We start from the raw sequence: 23,315 nt of genomic DNA, 5'->3' as shown, positions 1-23,315 counted from the left end.
GTATATAAATAATGATTACGAAAAAAAAAAACAATAAAAAATCTTATTATACAAAACAAAAATACTAACCAACCTATAAATCACAACAAAAAAAAAACAACGTGTAAGTTTTAAATATACATAGATAATTAAATAAAACGATTACAATATAAAAAAACTAACTAAAATACAATCTATAAGTTTATTTAAACAACAAGATAAGAAATATATAGAAAAATAAATCAACTATCAATGAATTACAGAAGGTTAGCATAATTTGTAATTAACAAAACAGATAAAAAATAGAAAACAACTGAGAATTTCTTGATGAACTAACATTAAACTGAAATATTTTGAAAAATACTGAAATATTAAACTAAAAGTTAATTACTACAAAATAAAAAAAAATTTAAAATGAATATAAAAGTAGAAAAATAAATCCTATCAAAAATATGAAAACGTCATTCTTTTTTTTTGTTAGCCTGGCTCGGAAAATCTGAGTAAATTTACATTTTACAGGTCCTCAAAGGATAATATATATGTGTGTAAATATTTTTTCTCAGTGAAATGAAGGCTCGGAAAATTAGAATGCTTTGAACTTAATTGCCAGGTTCATTCAAAGGACAGACCTTACAGGAGTAACTGAAATGAAATTGAGATTTATTTCTATTGAGGTGAATGCTGGAGTTTTTTTCCATTAGCTTGGTGTATTTGGGGTATTAATCTTAGTTTTCTGATTTAATTACCAAAACTAAGATAAAAGTCATGGAAAATGAAGAACTACAAGTATTTCTATAATTCATATTGTAGCGGCTGTCCAAACCAAAATTAATATCTTTGCTAAATAGGTAGCTTTCAAAATACTATAACAAATTATGACGGTTGTAATTGGTTTATCTATGGGTAGATTTAAGTTTGTAAAAGGTTGTATTTAGTTGTTAAATAAAAATAGGTGGGTAGAAAAATAAAATATTAAGTATTTATAATACATAATATTAAAATATATTTTAATATAATGCATATTTTATTATTTCTGTTTCAGGTAAGTAGTGGATCAATGAATGCCATATCATAAAACGAGCCTTAGGTGCATGGTGGTATGTACTGAATTACTAAATTAATTTTCAATACATTTAAATAATACTGCGAACGACTAAGCTTTCCTTAACATTCTCTCATATTTATTACTTTCTTGTGAAAGTCGCTAAGTCATATATATCAGAATACATAATACTCAAGTCATATTTTATTGCGGTTTCATAGCCTACCACATTTCAAGGTTGTAATATCTCCTCATAACCACATCATATTTCACCATTGGCATTTCACCTATACAAAAGGAGAAATTCTATTAAAAAAGAATATCATCAATGCAATAATTAACTAATAGCGCGTTCTCACAAGTAAAGTTTTATTGAATGATTACAGTTGGTTAACCATTGACAAAAGTAGATTGAACACCACAGCGTTGAACTGAGTTGTCAATAAAAGATTGACCCAGTCACATGAAATGGTGAGTCAGAGCAAAACATTGGTAGCAGTGGCATGCGCAATCCCAGCGCGCATTACCCCACTGCTCCCGCACCCCGTATGCCAGAAAAGGCAAGGGAGGGGGTTCAAAAAAAAAAGTCAGAGCAGGACTGCTTTTAAATTGAAGAATGTGAACCTCAGTTGAAGTTGAACAGTTGAATGGCAATTACTCGTCATACCAAGTGTATTTGTTTTTTAAAAGCGTTTCTGTTTTAAAAAAGTTAAAATAAAAGTAGCCAAGGAAGGGTGGATTTGATTTTTTTTCCCGTTTGGATAAAATGGACTGTTTCGTGTATTGTGTCAAGCATTCGGAATCAAATATCGCTGGGCATAACCTTAATTTATAAATCAGGAAGGAACAATATATACAAAGATGACCCAAGTTCTGACCTATGCAGACGACGTCGTCATCATTGGGAGATCCTTGCAGAGCATTAGGACTGCTTTCGAAGCCATGAACGTCGAAGCAAAAAGGATGGTCCTGCATATTAATAAGAGGAAAAACAAGATTATGCTGTTGTAAGAAGCTACTGGACCAGAGGCAGACTCACTTTGTGATGGGCCCCTACAATTTCGAAGAGGTAAGAAGCTTTTCTTACCTTGGCTCAATTATAAATGAGAACCCGGATTTTAAGAGGTTAAAAGCAGAATTTCTGCTGGAAATAGAGCTTTTTTCTACAATGTGAAGCTAATCAAAAGCAAACTTGTTCACCCTGTACAAAACGTTGATAAGGGCAATCGTTACATACGGTAGGGAAACGTGGACCCTGAGCAATAAAAGCATTAACCTGCTAGACAGGTTTGAAAGTGTAATTCTGAGAAGGATCTTATGGCCCGTATGCGAGCATAGTAATTGGCGAGGAAGGAAAAATGGTGAACTGTTTGGGCTCTACAATGAATGTAGCATCTCCTCGTACATAAGGATACAGAGGATTAAAAGGCCTGTAATGAGGATCCTTCCTCGCTCAAGAAAGATACAGCTCATAAACTGTACAGTTACTTTCCGGATGGGGTGTGGCGACGTGGTAGGCCGAAGGGCCGATGGAGGGATGCTGTGAGACTTTTATAAGAGTATACCGTATGACAGGAGGTGGTAGGTGAATAATACTAAATGACTTGTGTGCGGAATAGAACTGAAATATTCGATTAATATGAATTTTATTATTAATATTGAACGATTCGGAGCTCGATATTATTTACAATTGAGTGCAAATCCGTAGGATCGTTATACAATACAACTGGGAATAAGGAAACTAACTCTGGATCAATGAAGAGTAATTTTGGTAAATTATTGGATATTTAATTGACGTTGATATCAAATGTCCACGAAGCAATTAGAAGTCACCGCCTGTTAGATTAGAGGCCGCCTACTCAAGATCAGATATACTTTAATTAAGTTGGAGTAATCTAATTCATTGTACTCTTGTGTTGCGAGCCGAACTGCGAAGGCTTCGTAACCCAGTTTCTGTAATAGCTTTAGTTGATTAGCAACTATTATCTTCTCTCCCCATTTCCAAGTTTATCTAACTTGGATAGTATAGAGTTAACATGGGTTTTAGCAACAACATGCTCACCCACTCCGAGTAAAATGTAGGTAGTGAAGGCCTGAAGTTTTCGGTTCAAGTTAATTTATTTTTCTCAAGGAGGGAATCGTATTGTACTTTCAAAGCTTAAACATCTTAGTTACTTACAAGAGGAGGCTACAGACGTGGGATTACCGATTTTTTTGGCGGTACTAGGTCGAAAAATATTTGGCACATGTCCTAGGGTTCTTACCAATGGACATTTTCTTGGTCTAAGAGCCGAGAAAAAAAAAATATTTTACATAATTTTAGAGATTTTTTATGTAACCATATGCCACCTTTGTTCAACATGTATAGAATGGTTATTATATTTTCTTTTTTGTAGAATAAGACCAAAACATTGTTAATTTTATTAAATAATCTAAAGTGTATAAACAATTTTTAAAAAACCCAAGTCGATTCCAATAAAGTAGGCCTAAAAAAATTTATTGAGGAAAAATAAAGACAAAATCGTAGTTAGTTTTCATTTTAATTTTCTCAGAAATCTATTTACAAATTTTTGGGGTAGACTTTTAAAAGATATTTTTTTCTGCCGATGTCTCTTGTTCACGAAATAAATTCATAACTCCTCACAATGTTACCCAAATCCAACTTAACTTCAACTCTTCAGCTCTTCCAACTCACATGAATGGTTTTAAAATATTTTAGATTCAATGCTGTTGTATTGGAGAAAAAGTAGTTACAAATCAAGATAAAATTATGGAACGTTTTATATTATACTTCAGGTTCTTATATGTTTACGAAGGTATATTTTGTACCATTCTGTGGAAGTTTAGACAGTCCTAAATCATTGCTAGGTTTCGGGCGGAATAATGTCCTCACCTTGAAGATATTGTATTTTTTGTGATTTCCAAAACAAAATCAAAGGCCAACTATCTTTTGATTTAAAATAATCATGTTTGGAATTGCATCAAAATTCAATTTAAAGATTTTTTAGTGGATGAAAAACGAATATCAACTTTGTTCTCCTTGAAAAAATCATTTTAAGCTTCTTTGCTACTTTAGTCGAGTCAAATTATTTTAATACTGAGCTATTTATTATTTTAGTATATAACGGTAATAATATACCATTCTATTTGTTTTCGGATGTAGACTAACAAAAAAAATATTGTCGACTGATTATTGAGTTAAAGTGGATAATAAATTTTAAAAAATAATAATAATAAAATGGGCTTTCTATATTGTAAGTCAAAAAACCTTTCTTTTTTTTTTTCAATAACAGTTATTCAGATTCCTAAAAAAAAAAATTGAATACGAATTTCCATAAAAAACAAAAAATATTTTACCAGTTCAAACAAAATATATTTGGGAGAAACCTCTGGTATGGATTTATTATTTTAACAATTCAGGACCCTATGGATGTAGAGTAGCGGTAGAGAGCCCGGTAACACATTTTTTGTTTATGAAAATTCGTATTGAAGGCTTTTTTTAGGAATATAATAGATTTAAAAAAAAAAAAAAAAAAAAAAAAAAAAAAAAAAAAAAAAAAAAAAAAAAAGTTTTGACCTACGAATTTGTATGTAATACATGTAGAGCAAAAGGCGGAATGCGATAATGTAAAAAAATATCTAAAATTATGTAAAATGTTTTTTTTTTCTCAGAACGGACAATTTAAGATATAGAGGCCCTCCAGATTAAGGCTGAAGCTCTTCAAGTTATTTTCTGGACAACGTTTGGTTATAAAAACAACTATGTAGCTAAAATTATTAATTTATTTAATAACTAACAAAATTGAAAAGAAAAATTTACATAGAGCAACTGAACTTGATTTTTCAATTGCAAAACTAAGAATTACTTTTTAAAATTCTATTTATTTATGCAGATCAGCTCTTATCAGCATTAGCAATGGATGAACTGCTCAATCTTTCTTGAAGCAAATATAGTTCTCAGTTCTTTCTTGTTTCGGCCAGATTTATGAATCACAGGAGTAAGGGGACCCACAGGGTAAAGATGGCACAGGTCAAGGCAACTACTAAACGGACTATTGTTTTGCTCACATTACTTAGAGTGCCACAACTTCTAAAAGCACTAAAACACTAACAGTTAAACAATCTTGTAAGAAGGGTTTAGGGGGCCTCATAGATCCTGGGGCTCTAGGTCAGGGGCGAGTACGGCGCCTTTTATGTAATGATAGACTAAAAATACGCTGTTAATTATAATTTTAAATTAATAAAAATAAATAAATTAAAATTACTGCATGCATAAGCAATATCATATTTCAAAGTTTATTTAAGATCAATTCAATAACATTAGAATTTATGACACGACAAAAAATTACATTTATTTTCCACTTTGATTCTTTAATGAAATTGCTAACATTTAGTTGTGTAGGTAATCCAAAACCCGAGTAACATAATCGGAGGGCGAGGGGAGTTTGGTAGTGCCTACTCAGAACGTATAGTCAATACTCAAAATTTAATCTGGCGGTCCCACAAAATGAAGAACTTTGACCCCCAACCATGGTTAGGCAGTATAGGACTCCAATGGGATTCTTGGCCGGAAAAAAAAAATTTAATTATTCCAGAGCCACAGTATCGAAAAATTTGAAACGCTTAATGACTTAGGGTGTGTCCTAACTGGACAAGGGTTCCTGACCGGGCCACATCGATGGTCGCTTAGTCGTTCTAAGCAAAACTCTAACATAGGGAATATAGTTGAGTTTCCTAATTATATGTGAAGTTTAATAAGGACACTCGACTATATTAAGCAACTAAACGACCATCACTGTACCCTGGTTACGCTATCCTTCAGTTAGAACACGGGTTAGACAGTTCGCTATTTTTCTCATTTCACTAAGTATTATAATTTCCATTTAGTATAACTTTGGAGCTGGAAAAGTCACAATGTTCGATCATGTTTGAGTAATATCATGGCCAACAGAGTAAAATAGAAGTTCATCTATTTTAAAATACTTAGTAAAAATTCTCGATGTAAATTCAGAACATATAAGGAAATAAACAAATTAAAAAATATATAATAACTTCAAACCAAATGACTAATTTATAATAAAAAAATTCATTCAAGAATTACTTCAAAACGAATTGTAAATATATAATTTAAAAAAATAATAAACTGTTGTTAAAAAAAAAAATTAAATCTGTACTGCTAGAACCCATGAAGGGTTCAGGGGTTCAGTACTTTGTAAGGAGGTGCTGTTACTAGACCAACGGTTTTGCAAGAAAGTGATTTGGTCAGAATCACGCTCAACCGCCAGATTTTTACCCAATTAAGGGTACCCATATATGAGGCTGGATGGACCCCAGGAGGGCTTCAGAACCCACAAAAGTTGACTCACGGCTACAGTGTATCAGAAAACAATTTTCTGCCCAGCCGGATTGGAACTCGGGAGTTAGTAGCCACAGGCCTTACACCTCAGCTACCCGCGTCCTAAATAAACTGTTGTAGCTCAGATATTATTTAACATAGTACGATCAAATCTTCAATTAAGTCTCTTAGCGTGCTCAAACTGTTATTCAACTCCAGTCAGCGTTTATTGTTTGGTCCATTCCAAATGTTTGACATTTTGTTTATTGGCGGAGAACTTAATATATGAGCCTTCCATATACGTATATAAAAACTAAAATTTACCATTGACTGAGCTAATTTAATTGTGTGAAATGCTAAATATTTCAAACCTACCTGTCAGAGATGGGCAATTAAATTTTTGTAGTCTTTGTACGTTTTATTCAAGTCTTGATGTTTTCTATCTGACTTAAATAAATAAACAATAAAATTATTTATGAGGTCTTTCTATCAACTTCCTTCTTTTTGAATTTCCGTACCAATCAAAAATATTCAGTTTGTCAGTTGATTGACGAATTAAAAATAGTTATCAAAGGAAGTGAATTACTCAAATAATTAGAATTATTTTATTTAATTATTTAAGCGTTCAATTCATAGACGGCACCAAGTACAAAAAATAAAACTTACAAAAGTAGGCTTTTATTTATAAGTAAAATATTTAAAGTAGAAAAATTCTACTACGGTTTTGATAAACGACCACTTGGTTAAGTGGGTGCATAAGCGGGAAAATAGGGGTAAATTTAGCCTGCTTCAGTACTTACCGAATCTAAAATTAAGTTCAGGACTTTGAATATCGTCAATTATGCACAGAACTTATTTAATGGCATGTAACGCTGTAGACATTTCAAATTTCTGTGACAGAGCTTTACTAACATTAGATTTTCGTTGTGCATATGTTCCAAGATTAATAATTATTAATACTTATCATATGACAAACATTATTTATTTTGTTATTCATTAAAAAAGCGTATTTTTGTACTATTTCAATATATTAGTTGTAGGGAGATTAAGGTATAAATATTATAAAAGAAATATTATACTATAACAAAAAATTCTTTTTTTTTTAAATTTATTTATTGATATTTACAACTGTACATAAACACATCAAGTAAATTTGAGGAAATCATAATGGTATGGTACAAGCAAAACTACCCAATGGTAGCACTCTAAAAACATTTTTACAATATAAGGTCTCGAGGCCATCTTCTTTTCAGACGCCTCGGAGGATTGTCCGGAATAAAAGAGGAAGCAAGATTAGAAACTAATGGGTTTGAGTGGTTAAGAAGTTTGTAATGGAAGGATTGATATCTGATTCGGGCTAGATCGGTTACAAATGGAACATTAAGGTCTTTGTGGATGATGGAGGATTTTGGATTGTAAGGATTTAGTGGATCAAAGGTTTAGTGTAGATCGAAGGTTTAGTGGAGCCCCAGAGCTCAACGCCGTATGTCCAGATAGGCCTTATAATTGTCATGTAAATCAGTATTTTGTAATGAATTGGAGGTTTGTCTAGTAAGTGCTGTAATAGTCGAAATCGACGTGCAGTTTCCTGTCTTTTCAGTCGTGTGTGAGGATTCCAGGTTAGTCGTTTGTCCAGATGTAGTCCAAGGTTTCGGATCTGTTCAACACTGGTATGGGCAACATTATTGAAGTATAGAGTAGGGCAGTCAGTAGGTTTACGACGTAGGGTAAAGGTAATTTGATGGGATTTGTTGCAATTTATTTTAATCCTCCAATTACGAAACCATTCTTCGAGGGCTTTGATATGGGATTGAAGAGTTTGGGATGCAATTAAAAAAAAAATTAGATCTGGTTTTGTGTATTGTAGTGGACAACGTTGTCTATATCTTACCAAATGAAATTTTTATTTAAATTTTGAGTGACGAATGAAATATACTCGTAATATAAATCTGAAAATGATTTTGTCTATGCATACATGAAAGTGACTATGACTAGAGAGGAGAGAAATGGAGATTAAAGAAGGGCCATGGAGAGGAGCCATGTTTATTCATCGATGCAAAGAGCCCCCGATCCCCCGCCTCTATAACCCATAAATTATATTTTATGTCCGGCAAAGTGTACAGTTGTCCCTCGCAACAATAACCTTATTGCTCGTTAGCAGTTATCCTCTTTTTATTGCTTTCAATTTTTTTTTTACAGTCCGAAAATATTAGTGCTGGTGGATGTCTTGTTTAAATAGCATAGGAACATTACGGTGTGACAACTCCTCATCGTGTACCTTACTCTTAGAACAGCCCTCAAAAACGAAACAACTATCGTGGTAGCAGCAGTAGTGGATTAATCAGGGATATGCCCGAAACATTGCAACGAATATCATACATACGATACGGTACTATTGATTCCTCTTTCGCCTTCCTTCAATGATGTATTTTGACTAATGAGGTGTCAAAGAAAGGGGATTTCATGGAGAAGTGACGAATCCATATTTCGATTCTTAAATTCTTACTGGAATTTTGACGAAAGTAACTCAAAACACAAATATCAGTTACCACCCACCTTGTGTTCCCAAATTTTGTGTAGATTGGTGTCCACAAGGTTGAAGTTGACGTCAGTTTTGTGCTTTTCGAAAAAAATTTAACCAATAGACAAGGGAAGGATAAAATTCTTATTAAAACATAATGACGCTGTAATGATTGCGGATACTCATCTAACAATCAATAAATATTAAGTTACACACAACAGAAATATGGTGCAGTGTGCGCATTAAAAAACTTTAAACAAAACCTCTCCAAAAAATGAGATGATTCAAAACTCGGACGGAGGTAAGTTGGCGCATCGAGACAGTAAAAATTGGGTAGTAAATATTTCAGTGCGTACATTAATATTTAGTATGTTCCTGCAGAAAGTTAGTTGGGCCTTATGTTTTAAAGATCAAAAATGAGCCCTTTTTTGAGATAGAGCAGGAATCAAACATAATTCTAAGGTTAGCTTCCACGGCGCCATAGGATACTTACGCGACGATTCAGCGAACAACTAATTTATATTTTAGATGGCTCAAATTATTGTAGATAATACATTTACCCTATCAAAGTAGACAGCGTAAATATTTTTAAAAAAATCGAGCTCATGATTCTAAAAATGTTTATATCAAATTTGTTTAGTCTGCCCATCTGTACTTGTATAACAATATCTTGCTACCTTCATTCAACCAATTCATAGGTTTTATTGCACAAAGTACACAATGATATTCCAAGAATTTTCAATATAAATTGAGCACAAAATATCGAAAAAGCCTGTCTCTTTCTGAATATGTAATGTTTATTTGAGCGAACGGCCGATTTCCATGTCTCAAATTATTCAGAACCGAGGGTTCTTACCGAAAGTTCGTAGCCGAACAATAAAACATCCGTTCATGTAAGTAATAATACATAAACAGAATAATTTTAAATTATGCAGCTTCAGTAATTGTGTGAGTTGAATAGGCTTTCTTAATGACATTCTTTAGTTAACACTAATGAGTATAATATCGCTTATGTTTCGGATGAATCAAAGTTGGGAAGAAAATATATCTAATGCGAGAGTTCTTGCAGGGATAACATAGTAACAATTTATAGGCAATTCTTTATGTTTTTTCGCACAGCTTACGTTTTAAACATTAATTCTCTTGTTTCTTGCTTTTCTGAAATTCTAATGTAAATGTGTATATAGAAATGGCGGTATGTAGAAAAAATCCCGGAAACATTTTTCAGAGGATTGTGCTATAGGGATAAACTATTTTTAGTTTCAGTTTATTTTAGAATTTATCTGGATATAAGTTTTTTTTTCAAAGACGCTTCTTCACACTACTAATAAATTTTTTTCAAGATATGATAATACTGCTTCATATCATTTAGGTAAGGTAAAATCGCTTTTGTTATTTTTTGTGTTATTATATCGCTAAAAGATTGTTACATCGTTGTCTTATATCGACCAATACTCGTTATAAGTTACAATTTTGAAGGTAAAATAAGAAAGGCTCTATTGAAGGGTGAAATTGGAGGTGTTTTGGGACCTATGCTATTTTTGAAAGAATCACTTGTTTATAAGGTACTTTATTTTTGGTACTTCCAACTCATTTTTCAAATTTTTAGTTGGTGGGGTTATTGTTAGAATGCCCTCAGATAAATGGGCCGGTTGCAAAATTATAATTCTGAAACGGATTATAATGTGAAGATAAAAATTATACAGAAAAATGTAAATAATATATAATAAGAGGTGTATAAGACAAGCAGTCAATTTATAATTATAATTATAATTATAATAAATAAATAAGGCGGACTGCCTGAATGTGACTAAAGGCAACTAACTACAAGAGGTGACTGACTAGCCTTGACCCACCCCCACCAAGTTCTGTGTTCCCCTGCATCAGTCTGCCTTAGCACGCCTGCTCTATCGTGGCTTTAGTCATATCAAGCTATGAATGTGTAGTGTGATTCAATGACTACATCGTGAATATGACTGCAGAGTGGGACAGCGAGAGGCTGGCCAAGCTCATCGAGGCCAGAAAGCCTATCTATGACTTCAACCTCAAAGAGCACTCCAACAAGCTCATCACCGAGCAGCTGTGGGCAGAGGTCGCTGCTGGAATGCGCTCAACAGGTACTTTATGTATATATATATATATTGAAGGTTCTTGAGGATCAGCCAATCAGTCCTATTGGCTGATCCTCAAGAACCTCAAAAATAAATATTATTAACTATCAAAAATAATGTTAGTAGAAATAATTACTATAGAAAAATATAAGAATCGAGCTATCAATAAAAAATTGGATGTACGAAATTCAAATTCATGTTATTTTGACCTAATAAATACATAAAACATAAAATAGAAACAGACAAAATACAAAATAAAAATAACAGACTAACCCTACCTTCATTTCGAAACCGACTCAGTTCTGCCTTAAACCTTGAAATCCGTATGATCACAATGTAGAACACACTCCAATAGAAAATGGTAAGTAATGTTTTTACTAAACAATGATGAGTTGTAATAGTTATTAATCAGAAATTACACTTTGTACTTGTAGTTTTATAGCAATTATTTGTTCTAAAAAACTTTTTCTCATTGTAAGGCATGACTATGCAAACAATAAAGTTTTTTGAAGATCAGTAAAACAATAATATTCAAGCGACGTTTTGAGACTTTATTTTTCATACAGTGAAACAAACAGTTTTTTTTTCTAATTTTTATTATTTTAGAACTTCTGACATTATCTCCAATAAACGGTGTATCAACATACCCCTTTAACAAAAAACAGACCAGACCAAACTCCTCTTACAACGCATTTCAGACAAACAGGACATATTCTCAAATTTGACACACCTGAATTTTACAAGAAGAAAAAATAAATTCAACCGAAATATAAATAAATATTTATCAATTATAAATATAAATACAAGAATAGGACTGTAAACAAAAATCAGAAGCAGAAAATTTAAGTCGTCTTACTCTAATCTCATTGACACATCAGATACAATTAGCAATACTAAAAATAAATATATGAAATACAAAACAGAAATATACTAATAACAGGACATTATTTATACTATACACAGGACAAAATAATGAAAAACAAATGAAAGAGAATTATAATAATACAGCTGTATAATTAAATAATAATAAATTAATATAAACACATGGTAAAGAAAAAAAAGAATTTTTTTTTTAAATATATTTATTATATACATCATTACATAGGTAGCTCGAAATATTTTTAAAAAAAGCCTTAGTTATGTTTGGTTTATCTACAAGATACAAGGTTTAGTTATAGCGTTTATATAGTACATGTAACTGTTTTCTTGGCTGTAAATAATTTATATTGTGGAGAATCAGTCAATAATAAAAATAAAACGTATTGTGGCAACGTTTCAAGTTTTTATTATCCTCATTGTTATGTCATACAATGAAATTTTTATGTTGAGTAACCATTAAACACTAAAATGTACAGAATACAAATTAAGATGAATAAATAGAAAGATTACTTACAATTGTTTTGCAACTCAGTTTTCCATACAAATAATAACTGTAATATTCTCTATAAATCGCGATATAACTAAATAAGAGAGAAATGGAAAAATGTAAGAACAGATTCTTTGGTTTTTCAATACAGTTATTGAATTCACAAAACAATAGTAAGTAAAGTTTATATTTATTAATTAAATAATACATAAAATATATCTGTGTCTATTCTGTTTTAGTAGTCGATTGTAAATCAAAATGGACTTCTATGAGAAATTCTTATGCTAGATACCTGAGAGACGTGAAGAATGCAGCGTACGGTGGGGTGAAGAAAAGAAAGTGGTACCTAGCTGACAGCATGGCTTTCCTCAACGACTTCATGGGTCAAAACAAGAAGAGCCCGAACAACTGGGACATATTGGCAGATGATACCATGGAGAAGTGTTTTGAGGAAGAAGACGAAACGGAGGCAAACCACTACTACGGTGTAGAGGTGTTGGACGTTAATACGCCGCAACCGGTCACGAGATCCTACTCGACAAGTTTAAGCAAATGGAACAAGACGGATGTAGATGTTTGCGAATCCAGTTCAGATATTTTCCAATCCGGTGCTGACTTATTATTTTTCCGATCACTTTTCGCAGATATGAACAAGCTGTCGGAGAGGAGAAAGCGGAGGTTCAAAGAGATGACTATGTCTTCACTACACAGCCTTATTGATTCTCAAGAAGAAGAAAGTTCAAGAAGAGAGTATCTCTAAGGCTGTAACGCAAATAGTTACCCTTCAACGTAAAGGCAGCGTCCAGTCCTCGGGTGTTAAGAAGCGCCAAGTCACTGGTTTCTGACTTCTAACTTGTCTTCGTTATTGAAAATACTTGCCTGTAAAATATAAGCATTGCTGAGTGGCTAGATAAAACTGAGTATTTTTTTGGATTCTTCATTATGACGTGAAGAAGACGAAGAAAAGTCGTATCAATGGAAATAAAGTTATTTTATCAAACTCTTTGGACAATATCGAAAAATAATTACTTTATAATTTTTAAACCTTTAAAATATATGCTATATAAACATTTGTATAAGCTGTGTAGAAAAAAGTTTAGAACTACCAATTCTGTATAAAAACTGTGAAGAGGTGATACTTAAACGTTTCCAATATAATCTTTATGATTTTTTGTTGTTTTATCTATATTTTCAATTTTTTATATTTATTCAATTAGATATTAAGTTTTTCTCTTTTCTTTAAATAATCGTCAATTATTCTGAACAAATTATAAAATCTTGTGAAATCCTTAATAAGGTGCTTTAAGGATTGTTTACAAATAAAGTCATCCGTGATGACCTAACTCTTATAAATATGTCGCCTATTTAGCTAGATATCAATCCTTCCATGATATAATCCTTCGCCACCGAAACCCACCTATTTCTAATATTCCTTCCCTCCAACTGCTGATAATCTACTGAAAAGAAGATGGCGTCGAGATTTTCTATTTGGAAATGTAATTTGATTTCTACTAATGGGTTGAATTTCCTCAAGGCTGTGTTATGTCATTGTACATTTACATTTATTTTTACATTTTTTAGTTATTTTTCGACTAATATAGTTGTGAATTCCAATAAATGAAAAAGTAAAAAATAAAATAAGTAAATATTCGTAATTTTAGTCATTGATTAATGGGTAGTAAAAATCAATTTGGTATGGGGACAATTTAAATGTAAAAGAAGGTAAAGGACTTGGATTAATTTTCAATAGAAAATAAAATAAAAAAAAAGTTTGTGGTCCGATAGACTCAACTTCGCCGGTTGTGACAGTAAATTCCATCTCACCAGTTAAAAATTAATTTTATTTTTTAAACATTTTCTTCTAAAATTATACTATTTTAGGCATCCTTGCTGTAATAAAGTTTCAATTTAATAGCTATTTTAATTTAGTTTCAGTTTTTAAAAAATGTATTGGGCTTCTAGAGGTGTTGAGAATTACCATCACTGGTTTCTCTTACATAGTTATTGAAAATAGCAATAACAAAGAAAAGTATATAAGCTCTATGATAAAATTGACAAACTTCTTGGAATTATTCATTAGGAAATAAAACTGAGGAAGAAAAACAAAGGAATTTGGAATTACTTCCTAACCATCGATTATAGTTAATATATTTTTTAAAACTTACATTGGGGGCCACTAGTTGTATAAAAACTGTTTCTAAATGATATATACACTTCCAATATATTTTTTTTAAATTTGTTATTCTTGTTTTTTATATATATTTTAACTACCAATAATTTCAGCTTCATTATCTCTTTTTTTTAACAGTAAGTAGGATCTATTCTTTGAGAGATATTAAAAAATATTGTAAACTTTTATGGTTTTTATGCAAATAAATAAATACTTTAATATTTTTGTAATCAAAGGAATGATAAAATTAAATACATGTCTTCATTTATTGTACCATTCCATTTTTTGCCTAATTTAGCCCAATTTGCTCTGCCTCGCCTAAGGAAGTTTCACTTACAAATCTGAATTTAGGCAAAAATGACTAATAGCCTACTAGCCGTACTTGATCTCCCTCCCTCCCTCACTACTGCCTACGCCATAATGGAACCAATATTAGGAATGAAACCGCAAAAATATTTTGTATGGATATTTGAATGAACATTTCTAATTGAAGAATTTTTTTTTCGTACCTCCTGTAAAGATTTTAAATTGTATTTAGTACGTACATATAGGAGGTATGCTATATGTATAGCCGGGTATGAAGGATACCTTGGATTGCCTTTTGGCATTATAAGGTTAGGTGAGGGGTCCAATGAAGGTTGTAAACTTGGTTGGCTTACGCTAGTGGATTATTGCAACAGGGAGGGGCCGTTCCGCTTATCCTTAATTAAAGGATAAGTATTCACTCCAATTACTTATTCAATTCAGTGCACAAAGCAGTTGTGAGAAGACGAAAATTCAGTTAATGGACTCTTAAGAATATTATTATACTATCGACCCTTTGGACTTGAAGTTGTTTTTCATTCATATTACCAGCGTAATAATTCGCAAGCCGCGAACGTCATTTTTCACCAAAAGAAATCTTTTTTACGATTTGTCTTTGTCCTCATGTTATGGACAGAAAATTTGCATTATAATTTTAAATCGCTCAGATCTGGAGCCATCGAGTGCGAAGGCCCCTTAATATATTAAACCATAATATTAATATTATTCGGTTTATTCTCACTAAAGTTGAGCTCCTAAAACTAAACAAAAAATCATGGCAGGATAAATAGGGAAACAGCTCCTTATGCGATATGAATGCTACAGAAGATACGTTTCAATTTATAGCTCTTTGTCCAATGTTAAAGGAATTTAGACAGCCATTTTTAGAAAAAAAAAATTAAATATGTTGGAAACAGTAAGAAGTCTGAACAACCCATATTAAAAAATGTGAATTACGGACATAACTTGAAAAAAAAATACTGTTTGAAAAGAATTAAATATAATAAATGTAAAAAACTTCATGACGGAATTTCTTCATTAGTAGAGCTATTTTAGGGATTATTTCCTCTTTTTTCAGGCTCAACAAATTCTGCAGACCAAGAGAACCCTTGTTGGATACAGAAAGCGCTTAACGACAGAGATATTGATTTCTACACACCGTTAGCTGATTTATAACACTATATTTTGTTTTAGTATGCAACACAAACTTTAATAATACTATTACCGGAATAGTCCCTTGTGCAGATGGTTTTCCACATCAGACCAGCTCCTGTTTTTATAGGCAAAGTTTTAATGGTGTGACCCAGTTTGGACAAAAATGGCTTAACGTCAGAGGCTCTTTGATGTACTTTGCTTTCAGGAGCACCGACAGAACCTGAAGGGTCTTACAGTATGCACATCCACTTTGAAAAACATTATTAAACCTACATATATAAGGAACTGCTCAAAAAAAATTTTTATAATATATTTAGAACGGTCAGAAAAAATAGTGAGTCAGTAAATGGCCTAAATAGGGTAAGTGTTACTAAATAGGTAACAAAACATTTGTTTTTCAGACTAAATTAACAGAAATAGTCCTATAATACAATGTTCTTGTGCGCGGTGGCACTGTGGTAAGGCACGATGCTACTAACTCCAAGGGCTCGGGTTCCAATCCGGCTGGGAAGATGATTACTTACAGTGACATTGTAGCTGTGAGTCAACCCTGTTGCTTCTGGAGCCCTCCGGGAGCCCACTCAGCCTCATAAAGTGGGTACCCTTAATTAGATAAAAATCAGGCGGTCGGGCGTGATTCTGACCGAATTACCTCCTCGCAAAACAGTTGGTCTAGTAACAGTGCTTACAAAGTATTGCACCCTTAACTCTTCATGGATTGTCATGGTACAGATTTTAATTTTTTTTTTTTTAATAATACAATTTTATTATAAACTTTATCAACGGAATTATAATGTTCTGCAGTGAAACTTTTCGTCTATCTCGACCATTTTCTGATTTATACCAGTTTTATAAAATAATATTGCTACAGTAGAAAGTACCAGAGAACCCAAAAAGAGGAGAACTTTCCATATTGAAGAATTAAAACTTCCGGCAATGACAATATAAAAACTGAAGTGTTCTCATATTGCCAGTCACTACTAGATGAGATTACAGAAATTTAGTTATTTATTCTATTTATTGTTTTTGATTTTTTAAAATATTGTCTTTTTCATTTTAACTTGTTCATTTACAGTATGGAATTTTTTTTTTAATTTTATTCTTAGGTTTAAACTATATATTTAACGTTACTTCAGGTAGCTTGTGAGTTTTTACAATGATATATAATATGTCATATCTGACATCGAAATAACACCTGATGCAGACAGTAAAGTATGACGTCATAAATATTATTTTATTCATGAAAAGCTAACAAAAGGTAGTTGAAAATTCTGGAGAATGGAACAAATTTCAGTCAGCTAAGCACTTAATTAATTGTTAGGAATTCGATAATGACAATTTAGAATGGAACACTTGAGACAGAACATCCTGACTCGAGATCATTAATTTGGCCACCTTGAAAGGGCCTCTGGGCGGATATCAATTGTCAAATTAATTGCGGGGGATCTAGAATCGTGAGTTCACACGCCATCGTGTTCCTTAGTTGTTGAGGCAGAACACTTCGATTCCTCGGATACCCAATCAGGCTAAAAGCCGCGGGTCTAGGCTAACTCTACCAACAGAGAAATATAACAAAAAGGTAGCGATCTTTATTTAAGACCGAGGCGTCAGAGAGTGAGAGGGGAAAATATTTCGTATAAAAACCGGCAGATTCAATTAGGGAATGGTTCTTTATAATTTACTATGTAGGTAAGCCACTAGCAAATGTGTTGGAGAGTTTAGTCCAATTAAATATATGAAAAACATTGTTGGTATCAAGACAGTAGAGAACTTATGAAAAGGATTACAAATATTTGTCTAAATAGCAAAAGTTATTTAAAAACAAATTTGATCCTTTTTCTCAACTTTATTCTTTTTAAAACCTTCCAACGTTTCGACCCTCAGGTCATTTTCAAGGATACCTACAAACAGCTCCTTTTAATTACTTTATTTAACAGTTTCATTACTTCCTTCACTTACATACTGATTTCTTTGGCCCTACCTCTACTTTTTTGTCATTTTCTCTTTTAAAATTCTTAAAAGTGCCGGCTAATTGCCTTTGCCCCATCTCTAAACAAGTCAATCATTAAAATAACATCACAATAACATTATAAATTTTTTTGTTTTTTTTTAAATAGATTCCTACTTAAACTTCTTCTATATAACTCTTTCTTAAATTTAAAATTTGTATCAACCACTTCTCTCCTTTCTTTCATTTACATTTGCAAACTTTAAACAGAACCTACCTTCAACAGGTTAGGACTCTGTTATCACTTTATCATATAACATAATTTTTCTTAAAACATTAATTTACATTTTCAATATAATTTAATTAACATTTATTATCAATTTTTCAGCCTACAACACAAACATTTTTCAATATATTTAAAATCTATAATTAATTTATTCCTATTTTATGTGTATTTCTCTCACATATACATTTACTCCCCCCCTTTTTTAATTTATTTTTTAACATATTTACTTCTCTATTCATACTTTTATTATTGCATATTTATTTCATTTATATAATATAAATAAAAAAAATGGGGAGGAGGGGGTGATAAAGTGATAACAGAGTCCTAACCTGTTGAAACGTTGCAAGGTTTTAAAAAGAATAAAGTTGAGAAAAAGGATCAAATTTGTTTTTAAATAAACTAAACCACTCTCAAACAAGAATATATTAATAAAAATTAATCTAGCAAAAGTTATTTCATGTAAATTAAAGTTTTCTATACCTGCCCATAGCTACGCTTAAGCATCATTTTATGTAAAGGAGAATTCAAAATATAATTATCGAAAATACGAAGTACTGTCTATTGATATATTGATAGTAACATTATTACTTACACTTACCTATACATGGAGTATATATTAGCGATATAGCTAATATGTATATAAACATATCTAATATATAAGAAATAAATCATGGCTTCTGAAATGTTATTATAATGTTAAGGAACGCGGAACTCTTCTTCATCAAATTCAATATGGTTTATATGTAGTGGTATAGAGATCCGAAAGAAATCGCTTCTTACCAAACAAACTATTTAATCAGCATTTGTTTCAATAACTTCAGTAAAGTATTTCCTATTTAAGGTACAAGAATCTATAGAATGCCAGGGCTTCACGTTTAGACAGGTGTTCGGCTCTTTCTTCATCCTCCAGGTCAAAGGTCCTCGACCGTTTTGGTACTTGTGACAATATTGATAGCTTATCTGCCTGCACCGAATTAATTGTTTTGTTGATTAAAATAAATTTCAATGAAAATATAATCAATAATAAACGGGCTCTAAATTACAGCAGTTTTAATACTGTTTATTAAACTAGACCTATAGTGCTACTATACAGCTTCGACTTGTAATCGTAAACTGTCGGGGCTGTAAAGTTTCACAGAGTATAAAGAGTTTAACATACTAGTAGGTGAACTGTCGTAACATGTACTGAAACCTACCGTATTATTCCTAGTAAATGTTTTCTTTAAAGTAGCTGAACTACCGTAACATGTACTGTCATCAACAACATACCAAGTGTCTGAGTTTCTGCCGTGGTTTTTAAGTGTCATCGTGTAAGTCTGTTCAATAATTTTATGGATTAATTTTTTAAAATAAAAATTATTTCCTAACAGCAATCCTTTAATTTTAAAACATTCTTACAATAATAGCAATCTTTCATAACAGTCATCGATTAATTTTAACAATAAAGAATGAACAGTAACTGCTATCCTGAAATACATTGAAAATGATTAATAATATTTTTGCACTTTTCTGATACTTTTATATTACGCGGGCACATGTGACGTCAGGATAACATAGAGCCGAGGATCTGCTCTAACCATCCTAATCAGCCCTAAGTACCCCTGCTCTAGACAAAGGCGGAAGGTGGAGGCTTAAACTAAGTTCATCTTCTTGATATAATATTTTAATGAGCAGAGGCCCATGAGTAGGCCCATAATTGTTCCTTATGCGACTACGGTAAAACTTAGCTTTTCCTATGAAAAATTAATAAACAGTTCAGATGGTTTCAAACAGCTTTTAGATATATATCTCCAACCCAATATATCTCCTCTCCAGACATTAATTTATTCCCAGATTAGACAAGTTGACATGTTGAAATGTGGCTCTTATTAATCAATATGTCAGTCTTAATTATTCAGTTCTGTTTTAATAAACATTACCCATCCCATACCATTATTAAATCAGAACAACTAATTACATCAACCTCTAATGAAATCAACGAATACATTTTCGGTTACTGTCAGAAAATAAATTATTTCTAATATAGTTTACTAGTATTATTAAGTATTATCAATAAATCATGTTTAAAAATTAAAAAAAAAAGAAAAAGAAAAATATTTCTACTATTTTTGGGACAAATTGGGTGAATTGATGCTAATTTCATGTTAAGAGGTTAATGACTGAGAGCTAAGTGGTCTAAAAAAAAATGTACGTACGACAGTAACGGTATGTAGTAAAAACGGTATGTACGTATGTAGTAACGGTAGTCTGGGTGGTTGGAAAAAAAAATGAAATAAAATAAAGTTACTCAAATAGCAAGAAAAACATTTTTTTTTTTTAGAATGAAAAACTACTCTTCAACACTATTAGGACTATAAAAATTGCAAATATTAGTAGATCAACGGTCGTATTACTACGAAATATTAGATCCACTAGACGGAATGGGGGGAACGCAGAGATGCCTTATACCGGTGTTAGGCCTTTTTCTCAGACAATATTGACTGAGACTGAGAAGCCAACTGCATCTAATCCTTTGAACTTGCACCTTCCATGAAGGAGCTTGGATGCAATACGAGATAAGAAAGTACTGATCTCTCGCCAAGGATTGTACCAGGAGGTTACGTGGTTCGCATCATGCTCTGCCGACTGCTAAAGAGACTGGACTGTTAAAGAGACTGTTACAGTATATTGCGGGTCGCGAGCCTCATTCCAACAACGTGTAAGTGAACTGAAGCGATATCTCACTGACACTTAGTAACTGAGTTGAAATCCAAGATCTAGGCACAAATAGTTCAAAACACATGAATCGTGATAGCTGGTAGGTATTGTTACTAACTTCGGTGGGCTCTAAACTCGAGAGGAAGTAATGGACACAAGATATTACTGAATAGAACACTAGGACTAGCTGAACTTGAAAAGGGAAGTGTCGAAGTTGTCTTTTGTTTGTAGCTAATACCTGAATAGATTGTTTTATACTACAACCAGTTATACTTATGGATTGTTAAACAGGAGTATTAACGTTTATAGATTTTGCTCATGTTGGATGATAAAACGCGATTGTTTTCATTCATTTAAATTTAAAGGTTGCAAACATGTTATTTGATGGTGCCAGGCATCGGGACTTTTAAGAAATCCTCATTAGGAGCATATCAAAAGAACCGTCTTGTACCTTGTCCAGTAAAATTGCAAGCCTAGAAAAATAGTCAAAAAGTAATCGTAAGCTTATTTCTTTTAATTTTTTGTTTCCGATACCTCTAAAAACAGAAAAAACATTAAATTAATAGGTAGCATTACGTATAGTGACATAATTTAATATGTTTTTGAAAACGTTGGTGTTTTGTTGTCGAAGATACAGTTTTTTTCTTACCAGCATATAAATACATTATCAACGTAAACATTTAAATGTTAATTCAATACAAAAAGACACATGATGAATAATGAAACAGAATTATTAAAATCTGTTTAATGACTGATTATTAACTAATTAAATATAATGATATATAGTTTATGTTTTTTTAACAGAATAAATGGTCTTAAACACGTGAGTAGAGAGCATCTGTATTTATATGAACATCATTATAATTTATTTTCAATTTATGAATACTAAATTCTGAAGATTCATTTTTTTTTGTTCAAGGTGAGCTAGGAGCTGCAGAAGCTCTAGCAGACTACACGCGTCATTCGGTATGTAATAGTATTTAAAACCGATTCTTCTTTAATGTTTAAATTATTTTTTTTATTATATCATGAGTAATAAACGCACAAGTTATGGATCATTCATACTTTCAAACTTATTTTAACATTTAGTTATGGATTTTATCATTCCTTTTTGAATTATAAGGGTTTGTCCATACATAAATGTATTGATATTATATCTGATTATTTACTAAGTGTTCTGATATCTATGTTTTGATACTTATACAGTGAATATAGTTTTATTAATATAAAGAGATTTCCGTTTTATAAAGGGCTATTAACTTATTATAAAAAAGAACGCAAAAGTTCAACAAAACGGTACTTAAGCTCAATTTAAAATTCTTTTTTCAGTTTAATCAGTACATCTTCGAAGAAATAAGCCTATTAATGCATAATAAAGGCAAATAAAAGGAATTACTAAATAATCTAAACAATAGTATATTATAAAAATATAAATTAATTTAAAAATTATCGGATACATTCTGGTTTCAGCAACAAAATTACCAAATATGGGAATACATAATTAATTTGTGTCGATAGATATTAAAAAGCGAAAAAGAACAATAATGAAATATAAATGTTATTAGCACAAATAAATAAATAAGTAAAATAACCCATTAAATTTCATGTGCTATTAAAGTCTAAAAGTAAATTTTAAAATGTAGTTTTCCGTTTTCTAATATTTTTCATTATTTGTAATTTTATTTAACACTAAGATTCAATGCTTAGATTGCTTACATTAATTATCTCAACTTTTATCATTTCTTTGCTTTGATCTCGAAAGTTATTTTTAATCTAGATCTGACCTTTGAAATCAAGTGATACCAGTCTGCCACACAGCTCTGATGTCTTGGTTTGCATATACGAGCACCGTGAGATTACTTAACCTATTAGAATTTTATTTAAAGCTGCGGTTATAAACTTGATATAAGTTTATAGTTTTCTTAGTTATAAAGTTTTTTTATTAAACCCATAAATACTTCACATAAATTATTTTTTAAAAATATATAAATAAAAACATATGCCTTCTAGGATTTCTTAATTCATTAACTCCCGATTAAACAGACAGTATTTTCAAAAGTATTTGGGGAAAAAAATGAATATGCACTATTTTTCTTTAATTTTTACTTGTCAGTGCGTTTTTTCTAAAATAAATTTAATTAACTTTTTTTCAATTTAGTGTAAAATGAATATTATAACTCATTAGAGTTAGACATATTTTTCAAGTAATAAGCTAATAGAGATTAGATTAGATTTTTATTCAGGGCGATCAACATCTAGGTTATTACACCCTTTTTACTTCATCTATCTTCTTGACTTATAGTTGAATGTAGACTATTTCCTTTTTACACTGGTCGGTATTGGTGGATTATATTTTAGTATAAAGTTGCGTTTCTTTGAGAAATTTTATTATTTTGTCTATG

At 31.5% G+C, this 23,315-nt stretch overlaps 2 protein-coding genes across 6 annotated transcripts in view; both read left to right on the top strand.

Annotated features, from left to right (window-relative positions):
• LOC106683731 (beta-glucuronidase) overlaps positions 1–23,315 on the top strand; it is a 230,344-nt gene that overhangs the window by 42,185 nt on the left and 164,844 nt on the right. For 3 of the 4 annotated variants that reach the window (XM_067044838.1, XM_014425392.3, XM_014425388.2), the window contains exon 2: positions 21,833–21,879. The exons of the other annotated variant lie outside the window; for it this stretch is intronic. The gene's annotated coding sequence lies outside the window, so the exon portion shown is untranslated. The remainder of the gene's footprint in view (positions 1–21,832; positions 21,880–23,315) is intronic. 4 annotated transcript variants of the gene reach the window in all.
• LOC106683732 (uncharacterized) lies at positions 10,679–14,592 on the top strand. 2 transcript variants are annotated; one of them, XM_014425394.2, is made up of 2 exons: positions 10,679–10,994; positions 12,597–14,592. In XM_014425394.2, exons 1-2 carry the CDS (start codon positions 10,850–10,852, stop codon positions 13,112–13,114), a joined length of 663 nt encoding a protein of 220 aa, XP_014280880.1. In that variant the 5' UTR covers positions 10,679–10,849; the 3' UTR covers positions 13,115–14,592. The 2 variants fall into 2 exon arrangements, with proteins under 2 accessions (XP_014280880.1, XP_014280879.1); XM_014425393.2 differs by having other exon boundaries at positions 10,683–10,994; positions 12,594–14,592.

The sequence above is a fragment of the Halyomorpha halys genome, unplaced genomic scaffold, assembly GCF_000696795.3.
Source record: "Halyomorpha halys isolate HHAL.00 unplaced genomic scaffold, Hhal_1.1 Scaffold508.1, whole genome shotgun sequence".
NCBI lineage: Eukaryota > Metazoa > Arthropoda > Insecta > Hemiptera > Pentatomidae > Halyomorpha > Halyomorpha halys.
This window is presented reverse-complemented; position numbering and strand designations above follow the sequence as displayed.